This window comes from Mesitornis unicolor, unplaced genomic scaffold (genome assembly GCF_000695765.1).
Source record: "Mesitornis unicolor isolate BGI_N332 unplaced genomic scaffold, ASM69576v1 scaffold10280, whole genome shotgun sequence".
Taxonomy (NCBI): Eukaryota; Metazoa; Chordata; class Aves; order Mesitornithiformes; family Mesitornithidae; genus Mesitornis; species Mesitornis unicolor.
This window is the reverse complement of record NW_010157576.1, coordinates 1,614-24,717: the sequence shown is the minus strand read 5'-3', so window position 1 is coordinate 24,717 and position 23,104 is coordinate 1,614. Positions and strand designations below refer to the sequence as shown.

The window sequence follows — 23,104 nt, the reverse complement described above, 5'->3', positions numbered from 1 at the left end:
CCCTAACTGTCTCCTTCTGGGTTTCAAGAATTTGACGCTTAATATGAAATTAATAGGCAGGTGACTTCCTATTTTTTTAATCTGCATGACCATCTCCTCTGAGGTTTATCTTCTTGTTGCTCTCTGCTTTTGCTTGGTCGTCCAAAAGGTCATCTATTTCCTTCATCCATGTAACTTCTCTCCATCACTTTCTAACCACCTTTTTCTCCAGGCCTGAGCTCACCTCCATACCAGTTACTAACAGTTTTCTGTTTTCATTTTCCTGCTTGCTGTTGCTTCTTGTTCCATGACACTTGCCACCTGAAGCTCATGAAGCAGGTACGTGACATGGCTTCTGCTTTCTTTCTCAATGTAGAGGAAGAATGTGTGTGAAGAAATACAGAGAAATGGTTCACACCCTGTGGCTGGGACTCAGTCCTGAGCCACAGACATCAATGAAATGATGGACATTGATGTCACTTATTGAGCTGGTAGGAAATCTGGCCTGCTTTTTGTTTAAAAATCAAGCCAAAACATTTATATGTATACATTTATATATAAATACATGCATATATATAAACCAATATATACATATGTGTGTGTGTGTATGTATATGCATATATCTATATGGAAACAAATATATATATATATATGTTTGTTTTGGCCTACCATTTTACTGAACTGCTTGCCTTTTTCTTGGTCACAATGGTGTCAAATCCCTTCCTTTCTTCTCCAAAAGCTTAGAATTTTTTAAAAGGGAGGGGGACACCCTGCGAGGTTTGTGTCCATCTGTTGAAATTTGGGAACTAATTTCTTTGAAAATTGAAAAATTGATAAATGTTGGTGAAAATTTTTCACCATTTGAGAAAAAGATTTGAAACAAAAGAAATGCAGCAATTTTATGTTTGGTTAAAAATTCACCAAAAGTAAGTTTAGGGCGTTTCATCCAGCTCTAATAAAGAATAAGGAAATTGATGTCTTCTCTAATGTGGTTTTCCTTTGTCGTACATTCTTATATTTCAGTAACATTTATAACCCCATAATATGGCCATAAAAATGTTATTTTTAATTCTCTCACCCTGTAATCCCATCATTGTGTATTCTTACCCACAATGGCCTGGGAGTTTGACAGACCTCAAAATGTTCCCGTAAGATATTTCTTGTTTTAATTTTCTCCTCTCATTCTCTTTGCTGCCGTTTCCCACCTGCAGAAGAGGTTCAAGAAGAAGGTATGTGAAATGGCTTCTCAGCCCCGCTGTTTCCTGCCACAGGGCTTGGTGCCAGCGCACACCTCAATTTTGCAAGGTGGTAGAAGAAGACAAGAGGCAAGAGAAAGCTGCTGGGACAGACGACCTCCAGGCAGAGGGCTTTTCTTGTCCCTTACACACATTGTGCCAACGGTGCCCCATATCTTCGCGTATTCATGTGGACACCCTCACTTCAGTTTCAGAGAGGGAGCAGTAGGGGAAATGCAGATACCATCCTCTCATCCAACCCATAGCAGGCTTTGAGGCTGGCTTTTAGCCACAGGTGTTTGTAATGCCTGCTGTGGAATAGCTGGGGTCTGGCTATAAAGGTTTCTACCAGATGTCAACTGGTTTCTCCTACGTAGCCTGGCAGATAATGATTGGATGGATTTTGAAATCAAAATCCATCTGTGGTAAGGTATGTGTGTAGCCATATATTACATAGTATATATTCTCTAATATGTAATATTATATATAGTATATATTATAAGTTTATAGACTATAATATATAATGTTATATATAATATAAAGAACAATACTGCAGAATGCAGATCTTATTAATCATATCTATGCAGACACTGGCAAGTAACCCCAGCGGGCTCCCTGCATTGCATGTGGCATTTACAAGGTGGGACAGGCAGGACAGAAGAGGGGCTGGAACAGAAACCCACCCTTTGCACTTGAGAGGTTTGGGATGTGGTGCTCCGAGTAGGAGGAGCCAAAGGGTGTGTTGGTTCCGCATTTGCAAAGCTTTGTGCTATGGACGTACTTGAAACAATGGTAAACTGTTTATAATGTCGTAGGAGAGCCACTCAGTACGGTTTGCAGGGTTTTTACAGCAACCAGGTCCTGAAGGTTTTACATTTCTCATATCTGTGTGTGCTTTGGTTACCTGTCTCCATTTCATCTCCTCCTCTGTTTCTCTATTTCATACGCTCTGTGTTTTTTCAGACCCTATTGTTGCATTCACACACTCTTTAGTCTAACTGTTCTCATTTTCCATCTCATTACTCGTTCCCTGCCACATCCCAGCTGAAGAAGCTCATGAAGCAGGTATGTGCCATCATCTTCTGAATTGCTCCCCACTGGCTCCTTGGCGGTGGTGGGGGATTCAAAAGGGTGGTGTGAGAGGAACAGGACCTCATTACCTAGCCTTATAGCTTCCATTGTCTTTGCTTTCCACCCTTCCTCTGTGACCAGCTTTGCTGCAGGATAATGCATGGGAATGGTCTCGGTGCAAGGTCTGGTAGACGTTGGCCCAGTGGTAACCCAGCCTCTGCTGCTGCGTGTGCGCGTGCCATAAAGCCCATCCAGGCAATGGCAGGAGGTTGTTCCTCTAAAACTGGAATTAGAGAGAAATGTCAGCATGTATTACTTGAGCTTATTGTGGGATTTTCCTTCCCCAATATGTTTTTACCTTTTTGCTTCACATGGTGAAGTTGTTTCCCAACCATGCATGCCTCAGATTCCTTCCTTTCCTGGCCATTAGTGCATCCTTTACTGGGATAAAACTTTTCCCTCTGGCTTAACAGAGTTTTCAGCCTGTGTAATATCAGTCCATGTAATAATGTGTTTCTCCTAATGTTCCTTTGCATCCTGTCCCATGGCTCTTCCCACCTAAAGAAGCTAAGGAGGAAGGTATGTGATGTGACTCCTGAATTCCTGTCTTTCAGAGTAAGGTCTGGTTTAGCCAGTAATCCATAAGATAGTAAAAGGAAACAGGAGCTAAAAATAAGTCATATTAATATAGAATAAAACTTCCTACCATTTTGCTTTTTGTACTCTCTTCCTTCATGTTCTGTCTTGACATCGAATGTACTGGCAATTCTACATGGTAACTGTTGCATGAAAAAAGAAAGTATTAAAACTGCTGGGAAATGTAAAGCTCTTAAAAGGATGAAGATTACAAAGCCTTCACTCTGAGACTGGTTATGTGTCCCTGGGAGAGTTATTTTGGACCACTCAGGGTGGGCCAGGACTATGTGCAGATGTGCCCATGAGCTGCTACAGCAGCTGCAGAGAGGATTTGCCCTCCTTTACTGGGCTGATGTTCTTACAGTAGCCTTTCCACAGGCCCTTTTGTCAGCTTAAACCCTGTTGTATAAAACAACTAGTGATAATTTTTGATGCTTTAGCTTTGCAAATGATTCAAGGTGTTTTTCTTCTTCATGCAATGATGTTTCTAGGCCACTGTCTCACAGTACTATGTGCAGCCACTTACTACCAAAAGCCTGTTGGCCCTGGGTTGTAAATCCACTTGGGCGAGCATCAGGGTTGTGAAATGGCATGCTGCTCCAGGCTTTATGCAGGACTGCAGGAATGTGCATACAAGACAAATGTCATCTGATATGGCCACTTAAATCATCTTTATGTTTTTAATATCTCAGACCATCTGTGCCCTCACTCCTAGTAGTGCTTCTTGCACCCGTATTAATTTTATTTCCTTGCAATATGCTCTCAGGCTTTCCCTTCCCCTCCATTTTGTACAAATGAAAGTTGTTCTGATGTTTCTAATGCTCGTCTTCCTTTGCATTTTGCTCTGTGACTCTTCCCACCACTAAAGCTCATGAGGAAGGTATGTGCCATGACCTGTGAATTCCTCTGTTTCTGCCTGAAGTGGTCATGCATGCAGGAATTCTGGAGGTGGTTGAAGAGGAGAGGATACAAAACTGTCCTCTGCGGGCTCTCTGTCAGCGGCTTTGCTCTCGAAGGATAAGTGGCATAATGAATAACAAGCACTAACCACTGTTTGGAAAGCAATACCTGAAGCACAGGCTGGGCGTTGCTTATATTTTCCCTAGTGCTCTGACCTCTCTAACCAGGCTCTCACTATGGATACCAGCCGGTACAGGGATGGTGTTCCCAAAAGCATTTCCTCTATGCCATGCACTGGGGCTGGAGGTGGGACAGGAGGTTGGGCAGCCGTACCCAGTGGCAATGCCACCTCCCTGATCGTGTGCACCTCTTCCTCCTGTCCTCCTGCCACTGCACAGGGACAAAAGGCTTTTGCAGCAATGTATGCTGACATGGAAAGACTTGCATCTGAAGTCATGAGCAACAAGTAACACTGCGTCGTACCTAGTTTTCTGTTGGGCTAAGGGTTGGATCGAGTGGCGTAGTTTCGGTTGCAGTGTATTTGCAGAACATGCCAATCAGAGAAAAGATGTAGTTGCATGCATTTTCCGTAACTATTGGCAGCTTTCTGGGTTAATGTGCATCATGCCAAAACGGGGGTAGCAGGGTTGCGTTTTTGCTTGATTTTATAAAATGAATTAAATCCAGATCTGGTAAGGCAGTCTGTGTGATTAGCAAAATAGTCGTTCATACTTATTAAAGTACGTGATTCAAGTGTCAGCCTGCCATCTCAAACTCATTTACACTTCAACTGCCCTCCTGCTCCCATCTCTGCATGTCCAGCTAGGCTTTCATCAGACAATTTATCCTGCAGGTTGGAGAGCAGTAACCTGCTCGTACTCACCTTCCCACATTGGTGTGCAGTCCTACGAACCAGTGGTGAAATCCTGGTCACTGTGGAAATCAATGCTAGCTCTTCTGAGCCCATTGATTTGGCAGAGGCTGGGATTTCTATGCACATGAATAAGAATGGGTCGTCTACACCTTTTTTGTACATTCAAACCTATGGGTAATGGACTTGATTTAAATACAAGTAAATGCTTTTGTCAACCAAAGGTTACAGATGGCACTTGATTGATAACATTATGAATGTGTTAGCTCTCTGCATCTTTTATCTCCCAACACTGCTTGCCCTTCCTCTCCATGATTTTCTTATTGACATCCATATGTGCCCTCTATTCTTCTTTTAATCTTATTAATGTTATTTTATCCCATTAACCCCTCCACCCTGGCTAAAAAGTGTAAGGTTGGTTTGTGGTTTTTTTTTTTAATCATCCTCTTTCTTGCTCTAACTCTCTTGTCTTTCTTTGCATCTCCTTCCCTGCTACTTCCCTCTTAAAGAAGTCCATGAACCAGGTATGTGACTTCTGAATTCCTCTGCGTCAATCTGAAGGGTTATTGTGTGCTGGAAATTCAATCGCACTTGGCAATTTCGCAATTGGGTCATGTTCTGAAATGGGACAAAATGAAAACTTTTAAAACAAACAAACACACCAAAGAGCAAAGTCTTGTTTGGCAGCTATTAATTTTTTTATTATTTAATTGGAACAAACAATTTTGTTCCAACATTTTAATTTTTTACCCTCTTTCTTCTGTGTGAGATTTCCAAATTTTGAAATGAAAATTTTATTTTAGATGCTTCTGAAGCATTGACTTTATGGATAATGTAGGTTATATATAGTGTAATGCAAGAACAAATCTGATATGAGAGATTGTCACAAGGCAAAAAAAAAGTATTAATATTAATAAGATATTAGTAGTTATGCAGCCTTTTATGGTTGTGAAACAGTTTCCATTTTATAACCAAAATCTTAGCAAAATCTACATGAGTTTTGAAATACTGAAATTTAATTGAAACTATGATTTCTGACAGAAAATGATACCAGTAACTCTAATATTATACTCAGGAATTCAAACATGGTGGAAGAAAACAGATAAAAGCCAAATATTAATGATAAACTGTAACTTGCAGCTTCCTTACACCTTCCACCAGTAATAATTTCCTCTGCCCTGTGATGCATAATAATGAGGATAAGAGCTAACCATTGCATGAAAACTGTAATAACGTTTTGTAAACAAATACCTCAATGAATAAGCTGTAATAATAGCCACTGACTGGACTCAGAGCCGTCCTTACAGTGCGTATGGGAACGTTAGAATGTTTATTATCTGGAAAAGCAAAAACTGAACTCGCAGCATCCTCTAAACTGCCTGTGAAAATGATTCTGTGCCATTTGGAGTAGGTTTATTAAAGCAGTCACACCTCAGCAGCCGCCCATCCCAGCTATTTCACTGCTCTCCAGAAAGGGAACCCAGCCTCTTAGTTTAGTCGAGATCAGTACTTTTGCCAGGGTTGAAGTGAGTGAGGTGAAAGCTGTCTGATTGATTTTTGCATGACTTAACACTTCAGCATTAATCTGTGTGCTGCTTCTCATCTTCTTCTTGTTCTCACCACTGCTCGTTTCACATTCTTCTCCCTTTAACCATATTCATTCTTGTCTGTTACCTGCTCCCAAGTTTTTTCTGACTTTGGTTTGCACAAGTTAAAGGTCATTGCTACCACCCCAGCTGCTCTGCCTCGCTCTGTCCCTCTTTTCCCTGGTATTTACTGAACTGCTACTCACGACTTGAGTGTTGGTCTCAAGCTTTGACATACATATGAGCTTGAAATTTCTGCAAAACACCAGGTATTAATGTCATCTGATTAACAATAAAGCCATACTTACAGCCTCCCCATGTTTTCTTTTCCCTCTGTAACATAAAGCATAACAAAAAGGAAAGCTTATAAACAAGCTATAAATAAAATAAGTTTAAAAGAAACTTTTATGTCAGAGACTGTCTCAGCTTTTCGTATCACTGTATGATTGTTTATTTACTCTGTTATTAATTTTTGTCTAACAGATCTTCCAAGTCACAGCCTTGGCCTGCACAAGTTGAGAGTTGTTGCTGTTGTGTGATTCTTGCTCTAATTCCCGTATTTTTCTTTGCTGACACTTTCCACTTAATCAAGAGCATGTGTGCGACATCTAAATTCCTATGTATTAATCCAGAGCATTTCTGTACATAGGCATTTGGAGATGTTGAAGAAAACCAGACTCATGAAGAATCCAATCCATTCTTACAATTCCCTAAAATTTAGAAAGTATAATTACTGTTTGTAACTGAAGAGTCCCCTTCTGTGAAACTTAGAAGAAACATTTTAGTGCCCTGAAAACCTTTAGAGCTGTGACTGCACCACAGCTGGGGCAGACAGCAGGTATCTGAGCTGCAGGAACACAAGCCACTTCTGCTCACAGCTATTGCCTGCAGTGGGATGCTGGCACGCAGGCTCGAGTGGTTTCTGCTCCTTTGCAGCAGAGACAAGCCCTGTGTAGACCTGAATATATCCAGTTCTGCAAAGCAAAGCCTCACATTTGTCAGTGGAGGTTCTTAGATGGTGTAGCTTCAGATGCAGACATGATACCTCCAAAGCAGTACTTCCTTGCAGTAACCCTTGTGTCCCCATACCTACTCTGATAGCTAGAAGGCTACGTGCAGAGCTGAAACACAGGTTACACTGCACACTTGTAAAACTCGCTTCTTGGATGTTTTCTTTCCAATGTAAGGATCACCAGTGTTACTGCAGTTGTCAACTGTTTATATATTTGCATGATTTAAACTGTTGCAATTCATCAACATTCAAATTCCTTTTATCTTTCATTTCTATGGCATCCCCTCCCTGCCTACTTCACATCCCTCTGTAATTACTCTCCTTTTCCACTATCCACTATTAACACTATCCCTATAACCTAGTCTGCAAATGATAGTCCTTCAAGCCAGTCTTACCAAAGTTTGAGGTGATCCCCTCCTGAATAACTTATATCTAATTGTTTTATCTTCCTTTCCTATGTTTCCCCCCTGACACTTCCTACTAAATGAAGCCCCCCCTCCAGGTATGTGGTTTAACTTCTAAACTCCCCATTGCCTGTCTGGGACAGGGTGCACGGGAAGCGAATACAAGATGACAGGAGATAACAACCAATCTTTTAACGATAGCTTGTAACTTGCATGCCTTTGGGGTTGGTGGTTTTTTAGTTTAATATTGGTTTTTCAGTGTAATAAGCAGTGAGGAGGAGGAAACTTAGCTGTTGCATGGAGATTTTACTAAAAACTAGGGGAAGACATATACTATTGTGAAAAAGTAGCTCAGCAAAAGGTGTCCTTGTGGAATGGGTTAAATTCTGCGCTGTGACATGAGAATGAATGTTTCTTCCTATAGGGGAAGCTTCATTTCAAATCTCGGGGCAGAATTTGACCCATTGACTACACACAGGGAATATAAATACTGGGAGATTTTGCATTATCTTTATGCCTGCTTTGCAAAATATTCAGTGGTGAGCGTATGGCTGAAAAGCAAAATCTGCCCTGCAAATCCGCATTGCTGATCGATTCTTGCTTTGCCAAAACAGCAGAAGACTGAAATGTAGACTTGCACAGACTTTTAATGAACCTTTTCTTCCTGCAAAGTAATCTGTTGGTAATTCTACATTGCAAATGGATGCGAAGAACAGCAGTAGATTCATAGAGACATCCAAGTTGCCTTGGCTTGAGCCATAGATCTAGAAAAGAACACTGAGCTTCTCTGGAAGTTAGCTGAATGTTGATGATGAGTTACAGCAGGTATTTCAGTCGGTTTCCAAACCACATTGTGTTTATTTCAAATGACTGAAGTACTGCTGTAGAAAGGGATGGATCTAATAGCACTTTGAGAGTGCTGACTATGTTCATGTGCATATTTCAAATCAAGGTAAACCTTGGTACGCTGTGCTGTCAGGTTGTGCTTTATGTCATATAATGCTCATAAGTTTTTTTTAAGCACTGCATTATTACCATAAATCTGCCTGTTTCACCTGACTGAATTCCTTTCCTGTCCTGTGACTTCTGTTTATATACTATATCGAATGTAATTAAGTTTTTTTTTACTCAGGTTTACTTAACTTCATTCACCTCTCCCATTTTCCTCTCTGCCCCTCCACCCCTATGGCTCAAAAGCTCTTTTGGTGTGTGAAATAACAGGTTTCTCGTTCTCATTCTCTTATTTTCCATCGCATCTTGTTCCATGACACTTCACACCTGAAGTTCATGAGCCAGGTATGTGACATGACTTCTGATTTTTCTCCACCTTGTTGCAACACTAGTGAGCGTGTGTGTGTGTGAGAGAGAGAGAACAGGAGTCTTGAGTCAGTAGAAGAGAACAAAACAAGAGAAACAGATATTAACCACAATGATTACTTGGAGCTATTTTCTCCTTTAATCTCCACGCTTACTACTACTTTAACCTTACAGCACCTTTAACTCTGACAGCCTCTCCAGACACCTTTTCTCATTGTCTTAATTCACTAATTCCTTTATGGTTTTTTTTTCCCCTTCATGCATTCCCTGGTCTCTTTCTCAGGCTTCCAAGAGCTTTAAACATCTGTTCTGTTCTGGTTTTGGTGGTGGTGTTGTTTTGTTTTGTTTTTCTGTTTGATTTTTTTTGTCCATTTGTTTATTTTTTCTATTTCCTGTCTTTCCATCACGGCTCACACCATGACACCAGCAGAGGAAGCCCCTGAAGAAGGTACGTGATGCACCTACAGACTCTCACCCTTTTTCTCTTTCAGTGCTGGGGAAAGTGTTAAAAACACTGACCTTGTTCAAGAGCAAAGAAAGCACGTGAGGGAAATGGCCTCTCTGGATGGCTTTGGATGAACACGGAGAAAAGGGCTGTATGTTTGCCAAACTGAATCACTAAAAAGGTGGCTTCTCTTCTTGTTCGATCTCCAGAGAGGTTCCCAGTGTAGCAGGGAGGGAGTGGGCTCAGTTGCTCTTAGGAGAGCAGCGCTGGTTGTGGATTGACTACTGTGCTTCTCTTTTGCTTTTATCCTTCAACCTACAGCTGATGAAGAAGGCGAATACTATGATGGTAGCTCGGTGTTGTCTTAAGACAACAAAGTCACGTTTCTAACATGTCACACTTTTTTTTTTTCTGTATTTGTTTTTGTTCCTTACTTGATTTTAAACTCAGGAACTGGGCCAAAACATCTCTGCCGCAAAGAATCGCTCACTGTGCATATCCAATCACACTTGGGTGGTCACTGTTGTATTGAGAAGCCTGTACATCCTCATTAGGAGAGTAGATGGTGAAAACCAAACTTTAGAAGCTTACTCTGGACTTGCCTTTTAGCTAGAACCTGTTGTGTCATACCTCTCATCAGCAAACCTTCTCTATGCCCCCAAAAATCACCGAAGTATCTCTTAATAACAGTGGCATGCTTGAAAATATAGCTGAGCCATGCACAGATGAGCTTTCCTCACCCAACCATAGAAGGTCGTGGTACCCAGGCCTGAATCTGCAGATATTTAAACTTCTACTCCAGCTATGCACTTAAGATTGTGCTAAACATCCAGTATGTGAATACATTTATTCAGACTGGTGGGGCAGTCCATGGGCTTAAGATAGTATGTTCATGGAGCACACGGATAGACACAAGACTTGTGTGAAAGGACCAAATCTAAATGTATGCAGGATCAGTTTTGTCCTTGTATGTGGGCAAGATAACTTAGTCCTCTGGGGCAAATTCAAAATCAGCTTAAACGTATAGAAAGACCCAAAGACTTTTACAGGCCTTTGAAGTAGCTCAGTTGTATTCTGACTGCCCGAAACCCTAGAACACCTGGCCAGCTGTTTTGAAAGACAAAGCCCAATGCCACTTGAAACCACCCTGCATTTTCTGTGTTTCTTTGTTTTGTTTTTGTCAATTTTTCTTTTGTTCGTTTGTTTTAATTTTCTTGCTCACTTTTCAGGCATTTTTCTTATTTAGGGAAATACCTTGAGGACCTTGCTGAGCCCTTTTCTCTCCTTTTTGTCTCTCTTTCCTTTTATTTTTAATAGCATATTGATTTTTTTTTTTCAAGGACACACTGTGAATTAGAGATGTTGCTTCTGAGAAGTGGGATTAAGGGAGGGTGTTAGGGATTTCTGAATGAAGTAAAGGCAGTTCAGAAGGATTCACACAAAGAGGGAGCACTGTGTGAACATCTCATAGATTGGGCAGGAGAAAGCAAGGTTGTATTTATGGTGGTGTATACTCTCCCTGCGCTAACCCTTTTGGAAACCAGAAACTAAGAGACTGTATTTGTAATCTCCAGGACAGTGAAGTTGGATCTCCAGTGGCTCTTGCCTTCTTTTGGCAGGGTTGCATGTGGGGATTTTGTCATAGCCTCATAGTTCATGGGCAGAATGAACAGAGTATAAGCCAAAATCCACCATAGGAACAGGAATTCCCTATGCCAATTCCTGCTTGTCGATAAATTTTGGCCCAGTTCCTTGACTAAGTGTCTTTAAAGAAGGGGCATTTCAAAATAAATCCCATCCCTGGGCTGATTTTGGTGCATACAGTATGAATCATGCTGGGTCATGCCCTGCAAAGGACAGATTTATTACTGTTCATGTTTTAATAAAGGCTCCTACTTCTTTGTTATCTCCTTTTCTGGTTTTCTGGAGGTACATTTAAATATTCTAACTACATTTTCTTATTTCAAGAACAACTAACCTTAACATTTTTTTCATGTTACAATTGTTTGTTGATTTATTTGAGTTTAAAGTGCTGATTTGGTGGCAGCTGAAACCAAATTCACACAGTCATTGACAGACAGGTGTCGATCCTGGTGACCAAGGTCAACAAACAAAACCAGTCATTTCCTGTCCATTTCCCTCCCCCCTCACCCCGAAATGTTACTAACAGGCAGTTTTAAGCTAAACAGGAATGGTTCTGAAAAATATCTGGGTATGTCATGAGGGAAGGGAATCCGGGGTGAGTAACATCCCTGATAGACTGGTTAATTGTGGTTACTTTTCTTCTCTCCAACTAAGAAACAAAACAAAACAATTTAACTAATGTGTTAAGAAGCTCACTGGCTATTTGAAGAAAAAAAAAAACCCAATTAAAAAAGTGACTGGAGAAATACAGAAGTACACCGTTGGCTAATGTTATTTTTCTTTAGGAGCAACTTGTATCTTCCTTTCCTTCCTCCCCCTCAAAATTTCATTACTGAAATTGGTGTGAGAGAAAGGAAAGGTTGATTTCTGATCTCTTTTATGCATCTCCCACTTCTTTTGTCTTAATTATCTCAAAAACCAATTTCCAGCCACTTTCTCAATTTCTTTTATTATCCAACATCCTCGAAACTCATGTCTCCACTAAATATTTTTCTAGTATCAGATTTTGCTATTTTTTTCTCTTATGTTTCACTTTATTTTATCCTACTCTGTTCTATTTGCTACTCCAAATTTCCTCCATCCGTCCCCAAACACCTGGATGCAAATAAGCATTTGAAAAAATATAATAGCTTTCTGTATCTGTGTATAGCAGGGCTCATGCACCCACTCCTGAGGGAGGCTGGTTTGACTTTTACTTTACAAAGCTGTTTGTTTTTACCAGATTCAATAGGCGGTGAGCTTTTTACCTCAGTTTCTTCCACTGAACTAACACAGGGAGAGTCATGTACTGCAGAATCCAGCAGCGTCCCTGAAAGTTCAAACGTAGCGTGTGGTTATGAATGTCAACCTGGGTCCCTGGGAGACTAGGCCGGAGTAAACACATAGGTTTAATTTACTTCTGTTTGTGAGAATAACACCGCTGAACTTACTGGCATTGCACTGGAGTTAATAACTGAAGTTTAAAAAGCATAGCAGGGAGGGGAATTGAGCATGAGCACAAATGTTAGCCAAGTAACTCATGAGACTGCACATTTCTGAGAGCCAGGGAAAGGTCACTTGTTGCAGGGGAACATTTCTTACCGCCCGAGGGCCCAAGTTGACAGTCTCTGTGATGGTTTAGCCTGCCTATCAGGGCATTATACCTCTTCTGGAGATGCAAAAATCATTCCCATTAATGCCCATGGGAGTTTTGCATGTACCTCAGCAGGAGAGGCTGCTTGCTGAGAGAGGATGGCCTTTCCAAGCTGGGTTTGAGGAGCATCACACAGTGCAGAAGAATAAGCTTCTTCTCCATGGCACCAAGGTATCTCAGAGACATGTACCCTAAGATATCTTGGGAGTCAATGAACCTGGAGAAAATGTGTGTCATGAGGTTTTTTCCCTCCTGTCCTCCATGTGGGGCATTTGAGCAAAACTGGCAAAGCTTAGGTACCATAGACATGACTGTGAATTCAGGTTAACTTTAGCAAAAGAAGTGCTGATGGAAAAAGTCAACGTTTACTTCTACCCTCCAGCCCAGCTGTCCTCCTTAGAGCTTTGGTCAGGATGATTTGAGAAAAATAATTTAGCATTTACATGAAACCATTGCCTTCCAGATGCTACGTTTGGGACTTTTATGCAGTTTTTTGATTCTTTTCTGCCAAATTCTGTTTCAAGGGTAAAACCAGATTCACTCCTAGCAAAAGGGGCGTGTGAGTGTGAGTATTTCTTTGGAAATGCTTGAGATTTAACCAGTTTCTCTGGGATGTTTCCCCTAAGGTTATATTTCCCTTCCCTCCTTTTACTTTAGCAGCTGGCATGATCTATGTTGTTCTAACTGTTGTCCCTCTTCTCCCCTTCCTGTTTTGCTCCATGTTTCCAAATACAGAGGAGAAGCCCAGAATAAAGTAAGTATGAGGGGCAGGGAGTTTCAAAACCATGGGATAATTTTTCTGATGTAGCAGAAGCCCTTAGATTGTCTATTAGGTAAATGGCCACTAGAAGCCTTTATCCAACCCTTCCTTGTGCAACATCCAGCTGTTTCTGTATGCCTTTTCAGGATGTTTGCTTCTGCCAGAGGATGCCTTAGCAGTACTTTACTGGCCAGGGTCTTAAGACCAGTTCCTGACAGAGTCAAAGGACTTGTGAACTGTACAACATACAGTGGTCTCACAGCACCACATGATATAGATGGCTTAACAGTAAATCCTCTGGCAGAGGCCATGGCTGGTAAACTACCCATCATCTTGGATTGCTGACAGTAGGAAGGATGGCAAATGTTGGGCTGGGCTGACTTGAATTTAACTAAGGCTTCCTATGGGCCTATGGGCTCTGGCTCCCAGCACCTTCTCTTCCCACTGTGCCAGCTGCCCAGAATGGAGCATGCAGAACTGTGCCAACAGCCCCCATGGACCAATGTTTTTGCACGTGGTGGGGAATGACCATAGGCTTTGGGAATCAAAAGGATTTTTAAGGGTAACTCCCTGCTCTGTATGACCTTCCATGAAGGACAACGGTCCTTAGTGCTATTCTGGAGTAGTTTTCCATTGACTTGCTGTTTTACCCCTCTGTATCTTCATCATCTGCTTGCCAGCAGGCAGGTCAGGTCAGGACGTGCTACTTAAAAAGCTGCCTGCTCTTTAAGACGAAAATCCCTTTTTCTTTCTTTCTTTGTTTTATTTTTGACTCTCTGCAGACTAACTGCTCCTAAAATACCGGAGGGTGAAAAAGTAGATTTTGATGTAAGTATTCCTGAGACTGGCTGTGCTTGTCTGTCTGTACCTGAGCCATACACATGTGTGCAAACCCACATAACTGCTTCTGTATTGGATAATGCTGAGGATAAGTCAAGGACAAAAGTATGGATGCTTTGCCCCTCTTTTCAGTGAAAGGCTATTTTTTTGCTCCCTGAAACTTTCTGGATACATTTGTTGCTAATGTGACTAAACTAAAATGTTAATTCATCCATTTGGGTTTGTTTTTTTTTGGTCCTTGAATCTTTGAAGCCAATATATGAAGAAAGGAGAAATTAAGTGTTTTAGGAGCTCTCAGATCCCCTGTCCCATTGTTGTAAATGGTTTGAAAGTTGCAGGTTGAATTAAAGTAGGCCTATGTTCATCTGTTGCTGAGAAGCACTACCTAAAATAACCACAGAATTTTAACAATAAACAGAGATCCAAATACCTTCCTAGAAAGTTGACAGAAAAATGAAGAAACTCTGGTGTTGAAAATCTCCGCAGAAATATCAGATTTACCCAAATGTGCTGGAACATTTTCTAGGCAAGATTCATATCCCAAAGTGAAAAGGAGGCAGCTAAGCAAGGCCAGGGATAAAATATGGTGTAGGGGAATGGGAGATGTGGATTCTTTTCCCTTCTGGGCTCCTGACTGTCACCTGGATGGGTCTCTGACTGTCTCTGACCTGCATCAACAGCTATTTAAGCTAATACCATAGATTTTCAGGGATATATGCAGACACTTTCTGCTTTTGTTTCCCTGTGTAGGCAGGGTGCTGGGAATGTCCAGGGCATGTTCCTAGAGCAATATGGGCTGGCTTAATGTGTTTTCCTGCTCTTCTAGGACATTCAAAAGAAAAGGCAGAACAAAGACCTGATTGAACTTCAGGCCTTGATTGACAGCCACTTTGAAGCCAGAAGAAAGGAAGAGGAAGAGCTGGTTGCCCTCAAGGAGAGGATTGTGAGTTCTTGTATTGCCATTTCCCATCCTCTGTAGATGAGAGGTTGAATTCATTAGTCCACTATCAGAGTTTGGCAGAAATCAGTCAGAACTGACTGCTCAAGTAAGCACCAAATGGCTTCTTCCCACATCTGTGCCCTCTGTCAGACTCTTGTTTGATGTTGCACAAGACCCTTGTGTTCTGGGAAGGGAGTAGGTTGCTTGTTCTCTGTGAACCAAAGCTCTTGGTGGTGGGACATAATACTGGAGGTAGATAAAGCCACAGTGATGACTCAGTGCCTCTGCTACCGCTTCTTGCAGGAGAAGCGTAGAGCTGAAAGAGCAGAGCAACAGAGAATCCGGGCTGAGAAGGAGAAAGAGCGTCAGGCAAGGCTTGCGGTAAGTGTCTTTGCACCTCTTTCCTTGTTTCAGCATCAAATTTGAGGGGATCTTTAGAGACAGAAAAAACCTATGGGTTCTGCCTGTCTCGGTCTGGAAAAGAAATGACTACCCTTTCAAAGCAAGAACAGGAAACAGGAGTTAACAATTCTCATCAGCATGCTTATCTGATCACATTCCCTGCAGTGACACTGGCTGCTGGGTAAACTGTGAGTGTTCTCTAGAGTAACTTGCTCCTGTGTGCTGCACTCCACAGGAGGAAAAGGCACGGAGAGAGGAAGAAGATGCCAAGAGAAAAGCTGAGGATGATCTCAAGAAGAAGAAGGCTCTGTCTTCCATGGGTGCCACATACAGCAGCTATCTGGCTAAGGTAAAAAGCATAGATCAGTGGAAGAAATATGGTAGCGTTAAACCACGGGGTTGGCTGGGAACAGTCTTTATTACAAGTTGAGAAAACAGCTCACCTTTCATTCTTCTGTGTCCCTAGCAGTTTGTCTTACATGCTCTGTCACTGAAATAATTTCATTTGGCCTGAATGTCTCCACTCTGACATTAATTGATGTTCTGAAAATAGGCTGATCAGAAGAGAGGGAAAAAGCAAACAGCTAGAGAGACGAAGAAGAAGGTCCTGGCAGAGAGACGCAAGCCCTTGAACATTGACCACCTTAATGAAGACAAGCTGAGGTAACATGCTTATCCTATCTTACTGAATGTAATCCACTGAAATTCAGTCTTATTGCCCTGGAGTCTTTGCTAGTGAAAAAAATGAGGTAGATGAGAGGGTCCTTCTTGAAGCTAATCATGGGACAGGGCCAAGCTGTGTCCTTCCTTGATCTGGAGAATGGACGGAAAATGTGGATGTGAAGAATGGTTGAAATGGTTTGGCAGCCATCTAGCCATGCTCCTGGCATAGTTCCATTAGCTTCTCCTGCTAATTAGGATTAGTCATTTATGGGTCTAGACACAAACTTCAAACCCAGCTCTAAGATTATTTGAACAAACCTACAGATAGGAATCTGTAGCATTCCTAGGGTTTAGTTGAGCTGCTAAGGTATGAGTACAGGTCTCCACTGAGGCTGGAGGCTTGGGAGCTGAGTGCTCTGATGCAAAGCAGTCATCAGATGATAGTCTGGACTCCACACGATGGAGTTTATACATGATTGAAAAACGAGGTTGGCTCACCTCAGCCCTGAAACAGATGGGACTGAGTAACGGCAGCTACTCTCAGCATCTGGGTGGCCTTCAGAGTCCTCCTTCCTTCTCATCTAACTTCCCAAGACCCTTATCTTTCATTAAGAGTTAGGGGAAAATTTAAATCTGTAGGAAATACATTAGTGTGTGACACATGCAAGAGTGAGAGTCTAAAAGGTTCTTAGGTGAGAAGGCAAGAAAAATGTGACCTTGAAAATGGTGAGTAGCTTTCAAAGGATGGAAAGGGCTTGCAGGAAGATCTGTGAACTGCATTAAATACAATGTAAAAAGCCTCATTACTAGTGATGTACAAATGGTGGAAAGTATATAATGTGATGTGTTTCTCCCATCTACCTTTCCCCATAAACACACAGGGACAAGGCTAAGGAACTGTGGGACTGGTTATACCAGCTGGAGACTGAAAAGTACGACTTTGCAGAGCAGATCAAGAGGAAAAAATACGAGGTGAGTTGAGAAGCTTTTTGCTAATGGCACTGTGTCCAAAATGTACGAATTTCTGTGACTCTTCTGGCAAAAGCCTTGTGGTGTTATCATTTGGGTCTCCGATGCCCTTTTGCAATATGTAAACAGCAAAACACCTGGAACTGCTTTCTCTTAATGTACATACTTGGACTGGATTTCACATTTTAGGCTGAAATTGAATAGACCACTCTCAAGGTTTTCAGTGCCCCATGGAAAGGCAATCCCAACAGAAAATGGGCTCTCCACTCTGTCCAAATACATCTTGTTAATTCTTGTTTATCTACAGGTAACTGCTGCCTGAGAAATCAGTAACTCTCAATTCACTCATCTCCATTGCAAAGTAATATTTTTAAACCCATCTTTGATTTCACACTTGAATGCAGTAAATTTTATTCCCATCCCAGACAGATTCCCTGAGGACTGAGCTCTCTGGAGTCACTGAAAACTGTCTCCAGATAGGAGCATCTGACTGAAGTGTCATATGGTAATAGAAAGTGGACGTGTTTCCTCCATAGTCACAGGGCAGGGCTGCACTCACCTACATCAGGTTTCACTGCCTGAGAAATCCTACTGGATCTCTCTCCATCTCGCTCTCCTTTTAATTCCCAGCCACACAGACACATGCTGACAGAGAATGAGCAACATCAATGTAACTATCTCGATCTCTCTTAGATTTTAACAATGCGTTGCAGGCTGGAGGAGCTTTCTAAGTTGTAAGTACAATGAACTTGCCTGTGTTACAGCAGAAGCAAATGCATGAGCCTGCCGCATGCCAGACAGAAACTGGCACTTGGCTCCAAGTGCAGAGAGAAAAGAGAAATTTGGATCTTGTGTCTCTCTCTTCACTTCCTTTTTCTCTCACCTTCCATTCTTTGAAAAGAGATGAAGCAGTAATTTAGGAAAACAGTCAGGGTCCAAGAGGAATGTGGCTAAAGAATACAGCATGCAACCCACTCAGACAATCTCTAAAAGAATTCCTTATCCACACCTCTGGTATTACATGTGTGGGTGAGTCACCCTGATGCACCTGGGACACATGCAGAAGCTCAGGGATGCATATGTAATAGCTTGGACTTCACAGAAAAGAATGGTATGGGGTTTGGAAAGATTCTCCACCTTGTGGCCACGTGCTTATCCAGATCCAAAATATTGGAGAGGGCTAGCTTAAGGATAGCAGGTCAGCTGGGTGTGGAACAACAGGAATTGAGGCAGTGCTGGAAGGAAAGGGAGTGTATATACTATGGTAATGAAATCTCTGCATAAACAAAGAGATAGGTGGCTGCTGGCAAAAAGCAAGGAGAGAAACTACAAAGAACGAGCAAAATAGAAGGAAAATGCACAGCTGAGATTGGAGAAAAGTGGAAGGAAATAGGGAAGATGATAGCATGAAAAAAGTGAGGAGAAAGGTAAGTGAAAACAGTAAAGGGAATGAAGGAGACACACACAAGGATGCAAGGGAGAGACAAAGGAAGGAACTGGGACACACAGGAGTGGAGCTGTTCTTTAGCTCTAGTAACTGTTGCTCTTTGGTGCTTCATTGGAGAGTGAGAGTTATAGTCACTATCACAAGGTTATTAGTGAAGGTAAGTCTTAAGTCCTTGGGTCAAACTGAAGACAGCTGATTCTCCTTCACACTTGGGAACAAATTGCAAAAAAAATAATTTAAACCACTGCTGCAGTTATTAAAACTTCCATGAGTAAGTACAAAAGCAAGTGATCTGCTGATCTTTCCTTTCTTGTGTTGTCCTGTTCCTGCTAATGTTTCAGTCTCTTATTTTGTTTCTGTTTGTCATGAAAAGACACGAGCCAGGAAATACCAGTTGTTGGGCCAACTTGAATCTATGATTTTTTTTTTTCTTGTTTTGCACATGGGGAATGTCAAGTGCCACTTTAAATATTCAAATGTTGGGTCATCAGTTCTTGGATCTGCAGAGACAGTGGAGAAGTTTGAATTACACCAAAAGCAGAAGCAAGCGTATGTCTTGTCAACTGCATTTTTCCACCCCAAGTAAACTAGGTAGAACCTTGACTGGGCGACAGATGAGGGACAAAGAGGACTCTCTATCACACCCTAGTTCCTGTGGGCTTTTCCAATACCTGAGCTGGAAGAGTCCCAGGATTTCAGTAGTGAGTCCAGGGCTATGGGACAGGACTGAAGTGCTAAGTCAGGCCATAAGGTGCTCATCCTGTGCAAGGTAGGTGTTTGCTTTCCCACGCATCATGTTGAAATATAATGTTTACCTACAGCTAAAAAAGACACACTATCTTGTAGGATAGACTCTCTAGTGGCTTGCAGTCATCAACAGAGTTTTGGAAGGTGTTCAGAGCCCCAACTCCAACCTTTTCCTATGTGGTTGCTCAGGTTTTCCTTGAATATTTTCTTCAGCCCCTTTAAAAGGTGTCTTCTTTTATTAAGTGAGTGTCTGTGAAGGTGGTGACCGCTGTAAGCTCCTCACCTCCTGCTGTCCCAACCAACAAAGGTACAACATCAGAATGTGTGATCCATCTTCCATTCTTAAAAGTTCACTGGAGCTCTTTGAGCTTATACGCTTCTGAATGTGTAGGAGTAAGGGAAGAGTGAGAATGTGAGGTTGATATGTACAGGTGGATGGTGCCATGCAAGACCTTTTCAACTGGCCAGGGTGACAATCATACCGGTTCACCTGCCTGCATTTTGACATGCGAGTTCATAGGAGATTCATTTCTATACATAGGAACTCTTCTAATAAGGGTTATAAAATTCTAGCTTTTTTTTCCCTTGACATGTGAAATTGGCTTGTAGATTTATTGCCAAGGAGCAACGCTTCTCTCCTTCAAGCAAGGGTGAGCTTTTATTTCAAAGGAAGTATTAATCCCTGCCATAGGCACCTGCTTCCAGCACTTCTTCAGGTAAAAGTCCCCTCTCTGTGAGGGAACAAGATTTCTTTATCTCTAAAAGCTCTGGTCATGTATGTTGTTCACAGATTGTCACCCTCAGGAACCGGATCGATCAGGCTCAGAAGCAGTAAGTACCTATATCCCCTTCCCAGATCCTGGCTGGGGATGTATTACCAGTGTTCAAAGTAGTCACTTCAGCCTCAAAACCGACATTTTCTTGTTGCAATGAAATAAGGCTAGAGATGGAAGGGCAACTTCCATCCTGCCTCATATTGAGAAAATGAAGGGGAAACTGAAGTGAACATAACAGCTAACAAGAAAAAAATTGTGTTTCTCCACACCATGTCTGCAAAATTTCCATCTGCTTATTGCTGGGGTTTTCAAACACCTGACCAAGGTGCTTTGAATACTTGAGGGAATACAACGCTTGTTTACGAAGGGTAAACAAGTGGTTGCTAAGATTATAAGGAATGGTGTGTAACAAGACTAACATCATGGGATTACTGCTGTGAGTTCTTTTCACTCATCATCTCTCTCCCACTTTCCTTCATTACAATACTTCAATTTCATCAGATTTTTTGTATCTTTATTCTAGGTGTTTAGAGTGAATTTATTAGAGACTAGGGCTAGACAAAGCTTGGGGGCTAGGGCATACAGAAAACTAACAGACATGGAGAAGGAACTGCAGGGAAGCAAGGGAAGAGAGCTCTGCAGCAGTGGGATTTATCTTCACTGTGCTTCTGTGCCTTCTTAGCAAAGCCATGCCAGCAATGAAGTGGTGGTCTTTGGTGACATCTTTGGATGATACGAGTGATCAGACACTGCCTTCCCACTTCTCCAAGCCACCCTGCCTTATCAGATGAATGTAACACGGGAGGCTCAGTTGTCTGTAGATATGAAACATAAGGCTTGACCTTCCTGTGGTATTTTCTGTATAGAGCTGTAGGCTGATAAACCTCAGCAGAATGTGCAGCTGCAGAAGGATGCCATAGTTTGGGGTTTGCTGCTCTTCTGAGGGGCGCTACCACACCACCCACAGCAGGCAGTACCAGTACTGGATGCTTGTTCACCCAAAAGACATGATACTCTCTCAGGACATCATTTGAAAAGGTTACACTGAGAAGCCCACAGCTCATGAGATTTCTGGGTACTTAAATTTCTATCTATACTAGACTGTATCATTCCAAAGCAATGTCTGCTAATGTGTTATACAAGGATCAAGTGATCCTTTTGGTTTAGACTTAATAAAGTCTCCTTAAGCACACTCTAAATGTTAGGCATAACATCAAACATCAAAGGCACTTGTGGAGATAAAAGGAGTTTGCCTTCGTTTGAGGAGCTACGCAGTTCCTATACTGGGTTTTGAACCTGCAGAAAGGCTGGCAAAAGGGACACAGACAAATTTAAGATAAGCAGAAAACTCTCTGCTCTCTCTCATGTAAAAGGTCAATTTTTTGAATAGACCAAGTCTAACTTAGTCCAAAGGTAAAGTATCCACTATGTGTATGTCTGTGTCACTGTGCTACATCCTTCCTTAAATACGGCTAGTGCTCTTGAACCAATCCATAGGGCAACATCACAGAAATCTCCCCAGATGTGTTGCCCACATTTTTTTCTGCTCCCTGGAGGAACCAGTGGTTCTGAAGAAGGCCTCTCCATTGATAGCAAGGCCCCACAACCTTGTGTTTGTCCCCCAACCCCATGCTCTACCATGTCAAAGAGCTGCCCCCATTTTGCATACACTTTGGTTCAAGAAGCAACCTCATCACTGTGTGTGTGAGATGGAAGGACTTGGTGGTGTGCTGAGCCCCAAAAGCCAAGGTGCTGCCTATGGGAGCTGGTGCAGAATCTAACCCGACTAACTTCACGCCTGGCCCCTCTCTGACTCCAGGTGTGCCTGCTTCTCAGTCAGAAGGTAAGTGGCTTGCATGTAGGATTGCCATTCTGTGTGCAAGAAGGCACTATTTGGAGAAAGTTTGCCGCAAGTGCTTTGTGCAGGGAGTGTAGCTGGACTGTTCCCCTGCACACCATGAGCAAGATGGGGATACTGACATAAGGGGAGGTCTAAAAAGTTGTTTGGACTGTTTTGGAGGCTCTTGCTCTTGGAGTATAAGGAAGAAGCCACTCTACCTTTGCTAGAGCAAAGAAATTCTTAGTTGCCTTTAAATTATTGCTCAACATTTTTCCTCCACTACTAGATAACTAGAGCATCTGAGCAATTTGACCAGGGCTCCCTGATGATGAGGAAATTTTCTCCAAAAACAGTTCTAAATCCTGAAGTCCAGATCATAGCAGATTTGAATTCAGGAGTCATCAAGTCTGGGGCTGGATAGACCTGTCATTTAATTTTGAGACCACCTGAACTTCAGGCCTGTTAATGCAGGAATCTGGAAGGGTCCACCTCTTTCAGGCACACACATCCTAGCCTTTTACTAAGAGTCTGAGGAGGACTCTCTTTCCACAATATTGACAACATTTTTCTCAGGACGTGCTCTATGGCAGGTGTGCCCAACATGTGAGAAGTGAAAGTATCTCAATCCTAATCTGACAGTCAGAAATGTGAAGTGGTCACAGAGCCCCACTGCTCCCATCATGTTGACATGTTTTTCTTTCCTTTTGTATCGTAGCAGCAAGAAGGCAGGAGCCAAGGGCAAGGTTGGCGGACGCTGGAAGTAAAGAACCAGGCAGGATGGCCCTTAGTGGCATGCTGAAACCCTGCTGGTCTACTCCTCCTTCCTTCACCAATCACTTGTACTCCCATGCCTCAATGATAACAAAAATTGCAATATCAGCCTGGGTTGGATATGGCCGCTGCTTTTCTTCTTTTTCTTCCTGGAGGGGTCTGGTGGCTTCCTCAGTCCAAAGGAAGCAGGTTCCCTGTGAAACTGAGATGACTCCT

The 23,104-nt window shown here is 42.2% G+C and overlaps 1 protein-coding gene across 1 annotated transcript in view; it reads left to right on the top strand.

Annotated features, from left to right (window-relative positions):
• The window catches only part of TNNT3 (troponin T type 3 (skeletal, fast)), a 37,277-nt gene extending 14,173 nt beyond the window's left edge, over window positions 1-23,104 (top strand). Inside the window, exons 4-15 of the mRNA XM_010180525.1 lie at window positions 5,202-5,216; window positions 7,781-7,792; window positions 9,442-9,459; window positions 13,469-13,487; window positions 14,276-14,321; window positions 15,160-15,276; window positions 15,577-15,654; window positions 15,911-16,024; window positions 16,229-16,338; window positions 17,220-17,310; window positions 20,292-20,332; window positions 22,833-23,104. Coding sequence (XP_010178827.1) covers window positions 5,202-5,216; window positions 7,781-7,792; window positions 9,442-9,459; window positions 13,469-13,487; window positions 14,276-14,321; window positions 15,160-15,276; window positions 15,577-15,654; window positions 15,911-16,024; window positions 16,229-16,338; window positions 17,220-17,310; window positions 20,292-20,332; window positions 22,833-22,881 — 710 coding nt within the window. The 3' untranslated portion in view covers window positions 22,882-23,104. The remainder of the gene's footprint in view (window positions 1-5,201; window positions 5,217-7,780; window positions 7,793-9,441; window positions 9,460-13,468; window positions 13,488-14,275; window positions 14,322-15,159; window positions 15,277-15,576; window positions 15,655-15,910; window positions 16,025-16,228; window positions 16,339-17,219; window positions 17,311-20,291; window positions 20,333-22,832) is intronic.